Below are 11,384 nucleotides of genomic sequence, written 5' to 3'. Positions count from 1 at the left end.
CGTAAAGACTTATACTTTAAGCTGGTACTGCGGAAATTTAGTTATCGTTAAACCTACATTAAAGAAAGATGATCAAATGCGAGTAAACCTAAAACTCATATATCAACCATATACTCTTAAATATTTAAAACGTAGAACCTTTAGCTTTAAATTCTTGGAAGTCTTCCACAATAAGCAATTAGTCAAAAACCGTAAGCAAATTGACCAACCACAGTCGATAATTTAAAAAATAATCGAATATGATTCGTCAATGTGCTTACGGCTTTTGACTAATTGCTTATTGTATAAGGTCTCTTAAACCCTCAAAACGCTTTAACCCTAAGCCCTTAAACTTAAATTCTTCAACCCTAAACCCTTAAACCTTATACACTAAACTCTTAACCTCTTAACTTTTAAACTTAAATCTCTGAAGCCCTAAATCTTTAAGCCTTCAAAGCTTCGTTTTCAGTGAAAACAATTTTGACTGTCTGGATATCATTACGTATGTAAAATGAATGAAAGCCTCTAAACCGCGTCAAGGTAACAGTCACGAAAGAGGTTTGTTTTTTTGTTTTTTTTACTTTTTTATTTTTTTATTTTTTTTCTAATTTTTAATTTTTTTTCTAATTTTCTAATTTTTTCTAATTTTCTAATTTTTAATTCAAAAACTGTCGCTTAGATATCGCAAATAAATGTATTGAGCTTTTGTACCCATGTATTGTACCCATGGTACAAAATGCCACCCACTGTACACAAAGTCCTCCTTCATGGATGTGATATCATGAAAAAATTAAATAGTCCGATGATTTGGTTCTCTGAAGAACCCCAGGAAGCTAATAATAAAGTATTCAGAAATGCACGTATCGGACACAGTAGGATGTTTCAAAGATTTGAAATAAACGAAGATATAATTCACCAGTTCATTACATCAGATCCCGTAATTACCTCCTTGAGAGAAACTGAGAGAAAGAAAAGTAAGGAATTATCTCATGAAGTGAAACAATTTTTAAAAAAATAATTATACATTAGAAGGTGAGGAAAAAGTAAAAACATAAAACTATTAATGAATAAAGTAATAAAATCAGTTAAGAAAAAATACAAAACCTGAAAAAAATGACAAAGCCAAAAAAATAAAAAAAAATTAAAAATTAGAAAAAAAATAAAAAAATAAAAAAGTAAAAAAAACGAAAAACAAACCTCTTTCGTGACTGTTACCTTGACGCGGTTTAGAGGCTTTCATTCATTTTACATACGTAATGATAACCAAAGACAGTCAAAATTGTTTTCACTGAAAACGAAGCTTTGAAGGCTTAAAGATTTAGGGCTTCAGAGATTTAAGTTTAAAAGTTAAGAGGTTAAGAGTTTAGTGTATAAGGTTTAAGGGTTTAGGGTTGAAGAATTTAAGTTTAAGGGCTTAGGGTTAAAGCGTTTTGAGGGTTTAAGAGACCTTTTGCTTTTGCTAATTGCTTATACAATAAGCAATTAGTCAAAAGCCGTAAGCACATTGACGAATCATATTCGATTATTTTTTAAATTATCGACTGTGGTTGGTCAATTTGCTTACGGTTTTTGACTAATTGCTTATTGTGGAAGACTTCCAAGAATTTAAAGCTAAAGGTTCTACGTTTTAAATATTTAAGAGTATATGGTTGATATATGAGTTTTAGGTTTACTCGCATTTGATCATCTTTCTTTAATGTAGGTTTAACGATAACTAAATTTCCGCAGTACCAGCTTAAAGTATAAGTCTTTACGAATATTTAAAAAAAAAATAATTCAATTTCATGAAAAATTGCGCTCTAACAAGATTTTTGTCCAAAAAGTGAGCGAAATTTTCCACTATGCGCCGGTGCGAGGGAATGGTCGTTTCCTTTAGAAAATTCGCTAACTGCGACTTACGGGGATTCGGACCCCACAACCCGCTGGATGATGGGCTCGTACACCGTCGTCGCCGCCAGATATTCGTCTGCAAGCTCTAAAACTTTTATGTATTTGGTGGAGAATAATGATATCAAAAATTTGAAAGTCTCATTTGCGAAACTCCATCGCATTTCATTAATACGCAAATAGATTGAAATCTCATAATTTTTAATTAAATAGCTGTTTGTACTATATATTTACTATATATATTTACATTTGTTATTATATTTTTATTTATAAATTGCCCGATTTGTGTCGTGTTTGATGTTTTTTTAATGATAAAACATGTCATTAAGCCATTGCAATTATTATAAAACAGGTAAAATGCGATACATAAAAGTTGTAATTTTCATGTCAGAAAATATTTAAATGCCTGAGTTTCTTACTACCGATAGATTCCCGACGTTGTGGAAGCGAGACCGAAAACGAGTAGAGGAAGCGAGATGACACTTCCTCAATAAGTGCCGAAGCTCGCGGCGATCTGTTTACGTATCGCTTTTCATAGTGACATCTCACTTGCTCTTTACTGGTTCTCGCTCTCGCTTTCGCGACATCGGGAATCTCTCCGTAGCAGTGAAGTCACGAATTTAAATACCTCCTAATATGAAAATTACAACTTTTATGTTTTGCGTTTTATCAATTTAAAAATAATTGCAATGGCTTCATGAAATATTTTACCATTAAAAAGACACCAAACACGACACAAATAGGACAATTTATAAATAAATATATTGTAATAATAAATATTATAAATAAATATACAATATAATACAAATGTAAATATATAATACAAACATCTATTTAATTAAAAATTATGCGATTTCAATCTATTTGCATGTTAATGAAATGCGATGGAGTTTCACAAAAGAGACTTTCAAATCTTTGATGTAATAATTTTCCATCAAATATATAATAAATCTTAGAGCTTGCGGACAGATATCTGGTGGCGGCGACGGTATATGGTCCCATCACCCGACGGGTTGGGGTTCGAATCCCCTCCGTAAGTCGCAGTAGCGATTGTTCTACAAAAGACGACAAAATCCATTCTCTCCCGTCCCGGCTGGGATTAGGAAAATGTTGTCGCGGCCACAAAGGGCCCCGCACGCCCAAGTCAAAAATGGGGAGATATAATAAAATACGTTTCCCGCACCAACCGGGGTATGTATTCCTGCAGCCTACGCACCGGCTGGCTATGTCTGTGCTCCTGATACCGCCGCCAGATATCCGTTCTTTTGCAATTTTTTTTTAAGAAAACTGTCAGATAATAAATTCATATGTTGAATGCTGAAATAATCAAATTGCTTATATATCAATAATGTATATGTGTACTCCATATGCTATTATCACCATGTACACAACATTCTTCATATAATATTCGCAACTTTTTTATTGCAGTATTCAGATTGTTACATCACACAGATTGTGCAGACACACATATACACACACACACATACTGACAAAAAAAACTTTCTTCTTATTTCTTTTTATTTCAAGTTTTACTTTTTATTTATTTATATATTTTGGTTTCCGAAAAGATTAAAATAAATAAAATGTATGATTTGATAACCGCACATGTGAAAATTGTTGCTGTTGTTGTTAATTGCATGTTGCAATAATTGCAATGTTCAATTTTAAGTTTTACAAAAAGTTGAAAGACAAAATGTTAGTTTTATACATATGCATGTACATATGTGTGTACATATACAGAATGTCCTATTTTAAGAAATATACATAAACATTATTGACACATAAGCAATTTGATTAATTCAGCATTCAACTTGTGAATTTAATATCTGCGTTTTCTTAAAAAAAAAATTGCAAAAGGATATCTCGCGGCGGTATTAGGGGCAGGAACGTAACCCAGCCGGTGCGGGAGAGGGTGCAGGAATATACTTTCCCGCCGATGCGAAGGCTGCAGGAATATTTCTCGTCGGTGTGAAAAATCGCTACTGCGACTTACGGGGAGGATTCGAACCCTAGCCTGTCGAGTGATGGGCCCGTACCCCGTCGCCGCCGCCAGATATCCGTATGCAAGCACTAATACTTATTACGTATTTGATGATGAATTATGACATGAAAGATTTGAAAGTCTCTTTAGCGAAACTTCATCGCACTTCACTAATACGCAAATAGATTAAAACCGCATAATTTATAATTAAATAGATGTTTGTATTATATATTTACATTTGTATTATATATTTTTTTATAAATTGTGCTATTTGTATCGTGTTTGGTGTATTTTTAATGGTAAAACATCTCATGAAGCCATTGCAATTATTTCTAAACGAATAAAACGCGAAACATAAAAGTTGTAATTTTCATACTAGAAGGTATTTAAATTCGTGAGTTCACTACTACGGAGATATTCCCGATATCGCGAAAGCGAGAGGGAGAACGAGTAAAGAGCAAGCGAGATTTCAGTACGAAAAGTGATACGCAAACAGATCGCCGCAAGCTTACGCACTTTTTGAAGAAGTGTCAACTCGCTTCCTCTTTACTCGTTCTCGCTGTCGCTTCCGCAACGTCGGGAATCTAGCCGTAGTAAGGTACTCACGCATTTAAATATTTCCTAACATAAAAATTATAACTTTTACGTTTCGCATTTTACCCGTTTTAAAAAATAATTGCAATTATTTTTTATATAATAAAATGTGAAAGAAAAGTTTTAACTTTTATGCCCAAGGCTGCCAGATATAAAATAACAATGAGCGAGATTCTCACGCTCGTTTAGAAGAATAGAGCATATATTTGTATACATGTGTTTTTGGTATACTAATGGTAGTGTCGCGATCATGCAGAGTGATAAGGAATTATGTGGCAACGTCGCACGTGCTTGAAGTCGGGAAACTCATATACATACAATGCAAAAACTTTCGTTTTATGATTGTGTGTCGTATTCCGAACCGGCCGATATTCTCTTGTTTAGAAACAGTCTCCAAAAAGAAGATCGTGTGTCTTCAGTTAGTTCAGTGCCTACGTGCGAGCATCGAGCATCCCAGAGCAAACATGACGAGATGTAAGTCTACAATGTCTACATTATAGTAATTATATTTATATTTATTTATTATATACATATATATGTGTTCTTAATAATGTATGTATTATTAATAAAGTTCGTTAAATTGTAGCAAAAAGTGAAGATTCTCTGAAAAAAAACCGTCGTCGTCTTCGTCGTCGTCGTCGTCGGCGGCGACGGCGACGAGGACGAAGACGATGACGGTGATGACGACAACGACACAGGCGACGGCGACGATGGCGACGGCGACGGCGACGACGACGACGATGGTAATTATGCCGACGAGGACGACGATGACGACGACGACGACGACGACGGTGACGACAATAATGACGGCTACGATGCCGCCCGTGCAGCATCCCATAATACGGGCGGGATATGTTCCTGCGGCCTCTGCACCGGCAGAAAATATTCCCGCACCGAGGCCACCATTGGATTCACTAACGCAAATAAAGGTGAGTTTCCGTATGCGTGCGTGTGTCATGCGTGCGTGCGTGCATGTGCGTGAGTCAGTGAGTCAGTGAGTGTGTTAGTGAGTCAGGTGTGTGTGTGTGTATGTGCGTGCGTGCATGTGCGTGAGTGAGTGAGTGTGTCAGTGAGTCAGGTGTGCGCGTGTGTGAGCGTGTGTGCGCGTGTGTGCGCGTGTGTGCGCGTGTGCGCGTATGCGCGTGTGTGCGTGCGTGTGTGTGTGTGTTATGTAATGTGATAAATTCAAATGTAATGAACTTAATTAAAAGTTGATATGTTTTTTTGCAGATAGAACATCATGCTGCTAGGAAGGTGATGCAGCGGCTTAAGAAAATGTTACCACGCTCACAATGGCCCGTACGCCAAGGCACGCGCAGATATCCGGCACCGACTTTCCGCACACCTTTTATACAAGCAGGATATGGTCTTGCTGCTTTCGCACTGGCGGGCTATGTCTGTGCAGCCTCCGCACCGGCGGGCTATGTCTGTACAGCCTCCGCACCGGCGGGAAATATTCCTGCAGCCTGCGCACCGGCGGGTCATGTCTGTGCAGCTTCAGCACCAGCGGGAAATACTCCTGCAGCCTTCACATCGATGGGAAATATTCCTGCAGCCTTCGCACCGGCGGGCCATGTCTATGCAGCCTTCGTACCGACGGGAAATATTCCTGCAGCCTGCGCACCGGCGGGAAATACTCCTGCAGCCTTCGCAGCAGTGGGAAATATTCCTGCAGTCTTCGCACCGACGGACCATGTCTGTGCAGCCTCCGCACCGGCAAGAAATATTCCTGCAGCCTGCGCACCGGCGGGCAATATTCCTGCAGCCTGCGCACCGGCGGGTCATGTCTGTGTAGCTTTAGCACCGGCGGGAAATACTCATGCAGTCTTCACACCGGTGGGAAATATTCCTGCAGCCTTCACACCGGCAGGAAATATTCCTGCAGCTTCCACCTTGGCGGGTTATATCCCTGCACTCTCTGCACCGGCTGGTTACGTTCCCGCATCAACCGGATATTTTTATTCAAAATAAAATTAAAAAATTATAAAACAAATAAAGTATAACCGTCGACTTGTATATGATTATATATATATACATATATATATAATATATAATAAAATTATTATTATATTAAAATTATATAGTATATAATAAAAAAATTAATTGTACTGTGGTGGAACGACATAACAAAAATGTGAAAAACACGCAGTCGGAGAAGCTTATAATACGCGTGGCGGCTAAGGCCGCACGAGTCGCACTTCTCCAAAGCTCCGCTAGGCGGCGCCGCGACGACTGTACATATTCGGGCAGAAATTCACACCAGCACCCCTATATCAAGCGGCCACAGCGGGTGGTTATCAGAGAGAAAACCATACTCTCCAGACACTGCGGAAGTGTCCATATATGCTGAATAAGCATACATGCTGAATAAGCATACATGCTGAATAAGCATACACGCTGCACAAGTGTACACGCTGCACAAGCATACACGCTGCACAAGCGTACACGCTGCACAAGCGTACACGCTGCACAAGCGTACACGCTGCACAAGCGTACACGCTGCACAAGCGTACACGCTGCACAAGCGTATACGCTACGTAAGCATCTTAGAGTCTAACGCTGTGAAGTGTTAGGTAATCTGAGAAGCAACGTCGACCTAGAAAGGCCCTCTCACAAGAACCCTGAAGGAGCCAATAGACGTGCGCTCCCCGACAAGGGAACGTAAGCACCGACATCCCAAGAAGGGAAAACGTTCCCGGCGGAAGCCTCGCAGTCCAGCCTCTCCTGGAGGAATAGGCTCGGCACCACGGACACCGGAGTTGCCCGAACGTCCACCGACGCCGGGGGCGTTCAGATCTAGGTTCTCCTCCTCACCAAGGCGGACACCCTCTCCACCAACAGCACTTGCAGAAGAGAGTAAGGGAATCACCTTACTTCCGTGGGTGCTGCAACCATTAGAGGTTCACAAACCTCTCATAACGAGACCACCTCTACTAACGCTACAACGAGGTGACTCCCGCAACGGATGACCTTTATCTCCACGCCGTGCAGAGGTTAGGACCATCGACCAAGGCACCCAGACGGAATCTACGGCACTGTCCCCAGAACCAGCCATTCGACCGACCATAGAAAAGGTCCTCCGGAAAACCACGTTAAACGTGGCTGCCAGACGTAGGCTCAGACGGGCCAAAATGTTTTATTAACACTGACACGTGGACCCATATATATTAAGTCTAAATATACTAATATGTAAACTAAAAAAAGGCACACCACTCTTTTTTTCGATCACCGAACCTACGCCCGCAACACAACCTCCAAATGTACAAATTTTATAAATTTATTCGTCCTGCCCCCTCTCCCTGCACCATCTCTTTTTCTCTTTGTTGCGGGTTGAATCCGAATCGTTAACCCGTTGAACGCCGGGATCACCCAGATCTTGGGTTCGAAAGCGAATGCGGCTGGAGCCGACCGGAGTCAGGCAAAGGATAGGACCGATCGGTTCTCTGGGCAATAATTTGTTCGAGTCTCTTTTTCCGATGCGTTTTATTTTACTTTGACCGTACAGTGGCTCGCAGATCGCGGACAATGAAGTCGCGCATCAATAACGAGACGACGAATGTAATCACGCGCCGGAGCGACGCGTTGTAGAGATTCGACGGTAGCCGAGCGGAACTCGAGAGAATTGAGTTCGAAAGCTGAAGGCTACTGAACTCTCTCGTCACGATATCGACCGTGATATTTATAATTTTATATCTCTGATGCGGCTTAAGCCGATTGGCAGATTTGTACAAATCGTTGTTTGGCTGACACAAAGATCTTGGCGGTAAATACATTGTTTTGCCGTTAGTCACGAGACATTAGACTGTCGCAAGTTTCCTCTGATGGAGAGTGTTATTGTCACCGACACAATGATACAGTGTAACGTGCCGAGACAATACCAACCGGCAAGACAAAGATCGAGCAAATAATTCGCTGGTAAACATGGGTGATTTACCCAAGCGGTGACTCGATGTTACCGGCGTCCAGTACACGCTCCGCGAGAATCCTCTGGACGATTTTAATGAGAACGCAGAACCGCCGATATGATTTTCCAATTCGGAATACTCTTTCTCTCTCTATATATATATATGTGTGTGTGATGACAACGATAACGACGACGATGATGATAACGCCGACGAGAACGACAACAATAACGACTACGGCCGTGTTCCAAAATTCACTTTCAGTGCTGAAAAGTTATAGTTTGCGTGACAAACTATGTATTTTCAGTACTGGCGGTAAATATTGGAACACGGCCAATGACGATGACGATGATGACGGTGACGATGATAACGCCGACGAGGACGAGGACGACAACAATGACGTCGACAAAAATAATGACGACGGTGACTACAATAATGACAGTGACGACGACAGCGACGGTATATATATATATATATATATATATATATATACTACATGGGCTGAAAAGTCTTTGGCCTGACATATAGATGGCGCCACAAACTAAAAATCCTTATATTTCCTATAGAGTAGCAACCTTAACTTAGATGCTGTAAAAATTTCATGATATTTCGTTGACTCGTGTACAAGTTATAGCTTTCGAAGTGACGTTACCTCTGAATTTATCTTTACTATGGAAAAAAGTGAATTTCGTGTTTTGATTAAACATTGCTTCCTGATGGGAAAAAACACTGTTGAAGCAAAGGCATGGCTTGATAAATGTTACGGCACATCTGCCCCACCGAATTCAACCATCAAATATTGGTTTGCTGAGTTTCGTCGTAACCGTACGAGCACAAATGATGCACCACGTTCAGGAAGGCCAAATGAGGCAGTTACTCCAGAAAACATCCAGAAAATCAGTGAAATCGTGTTGAATGACCGCAAAATGAAATTGAGTGAGCTAGCTAACATCATAGGCATCTCAAAGGAACGCGTTGGTCATATCATTAATGAATATTTACACATGAAAAAGCTTTGCGCACGTTGGGTGCCGCGTTTTTTGACAATTGAGCAAAAAGCGGAACGTGTTCGACTTTCAAAGCAAAATCTGGCCCTGTTTAACCGCAATAAGAAGGAGTTTTTGCGTCGATTTGTCACAATGGATGAAACATAGATCCATCACTACACACCGGAGTCCAATCGGCAGTCAGCGGAGTGGTTATTGCCTAGTGAAAGCCGTCCGAAGCGCCCGAAGACACAACAATCAGCCGGCAAGGTTTTGGCCAGTATTTTTTGGGATGCGCATAACATAATATTCATTGATTATCTTAAACATGGTAAAACTATCAATAAAGAATATTACTGTACATTACTGGATCGATTGGACGACGAGGTCAAGGTCAAACGGCCACATTTGGCAAAGAAAAAAATTTTGTTTCACCAAGACAATGCTCCAGCTCACTCGGCTCGCGATACGACCGATAAATTAAAGAAATTGCGCTATGAATTGGTCCCGCATCCCCCGTATTCTCCAGACCTGGCCCCCAGCGACTATTTCCTTTTTCCCCGACTGAAGCAGTGGCTCGCTGGTAAAAGATTTTACTCGAATGAGGAGGTCAAGTTGGAAACAAATGCCTATTTTGAGGGACTTGACACCGAGCACTATAAGACCGGCATCGAAATGTTAGCGGACCGTTACACTAAGTGCATTACTCTAAATGGAGATTATGTCGAGGAATAAAACACTTTTTTCATTAAAAAAATCGTTTTTTCATTGTTAAGCCAAAGACTTTTCAGCCCATGTAGTATATGTATATATATATATATATATATATAAATGTATATGTATATATAAATAAATGTATATATACATATAAATTATAAATTAAATTAACTCTATATATATAGAGAAAGATTAATATATATATATATATAGCTAATTTAATTGTAATGTACAATAATTTAATGTAGACACCACATGTGAGGTTGTGGTTGGTACGTACGACATATGTGCGACATACGACACGTTTTCCAACTGACTGTGAACGCAACCTAATAAACGTGCGGCCGAGGGAAGAAATACGAGAGAGTTTCAACCACTAATCTTTTTATTAGCTACACAGATTGAAAAATCCTTGTGCACAATGAAAGTATTTATAACAACGAAGTCTGGAAAGCAGAGTTTTATGTAAAATTCGACAAAAGATTTAACAACTACAGTTTCATTATCATAATATTACTCTACGCATGAAACAGACAAGGATAGTACGATTGTGTCTGCCTGCAGCTCCATCGATTACGATTATGCGGAACTAATCTTCTGTTCTGTTTTACCCCAAAATGTAGGAAAAATATTCCGCACACACACACATCTCAGCCATTTTTTCTCAAATACTATTCTTTTTACACTGATTTCTGAGCTCATTTCTATTACTTTAGTATTATTCTTTCATATCATGGCTAGTATGGAAGCAAAAGCTTTTGCACGGACAAACTGCAGAACTGTTATAATTAATAAGTAAAGTTACGAGCTGATAGCACAGAACATGATAACGAAAACTGTAATTTTTTAATTTTTCATTAAATTTTACATAAAACTCTACTTTCTAGACTTCATTATTATAAGTACTTTCGCTGTACAAAAGGATTTTTCAATCTGTATAGCTAATAAAAATAGTATTTGAGAAAATTGAATCAATTTGTCGGTAAAACAGACGACTCCAGGATCCCCTTAACACTCATCGAAAGTATGATTATCACTTAAAAAAATATAATTTTTTCTTTGATGTTCCGTTTTCTGTTGTATGTGTAGGTTTTCTATTGTATATATAGATCTTACTTTAAACAACATCGAAAATGCAATGATTATTAAGCTTTGATAGAAAACGGAACATGAAAGAAAAAAAAATTGTATTTTACTTAGGTGGTAATCATAATATTTTCGATGGTGTTTAGAATAGGATTTAATCAATATAAATTTTTTTGCGATGTTGACAACTTCCTGTAGACACTGTCTTGTGATATTGCATTTAGGGGACAATATAAGACTACAATAAATTTT

The 11,384-nt window shown here is 39.2% G+C and overlaps 1 protein-coding gene across 1 annotated transcript; it reads left to right on the top strand.

Annotated features, from left to right (window-relative positions):
* Positions 1–5,244: 5,244 nt before the first annotated feature.
* LOC112589412 (uncharacterized PPE family protein PPE24-like) lies at positions 5,245–6,443 on the top strand. The gene is made up of 2 exons (XM_025302591.1): positions 5,245–5,370; positions 5,672–6,443. Exons 1-2 carry the CDS (start codon positions 5,245–5,247, stop codon positions 6,410–6,412), a joined length of 867 nt encoding a protein of 288 aa, XP_025158376.1. The 3' UTR covers positions 6,413–6,443.
* Positions 6,444–11,384: the final 4,941 nt, after the last annotated feature.

The sequence above is a fragment of the Harpegnathos saltator genome, unplaced genomic scaffold, assembly GCF_003227715.2.
Source record: "Harpegnathos saltator strain DR-91 unplaced genomic scaffold, Hsal_v8.6 scaffold50, whole genome shotgun sequence".
NCBI lineage: Eukaryota > Metazoa > Arthropoda > Insecta > Hymenoptera > Formicidae > Harpegnathos > Harpegnathos saltator.
This window is presented reverse-complemented; position numbering and strand designations above follow the sequence as displayed.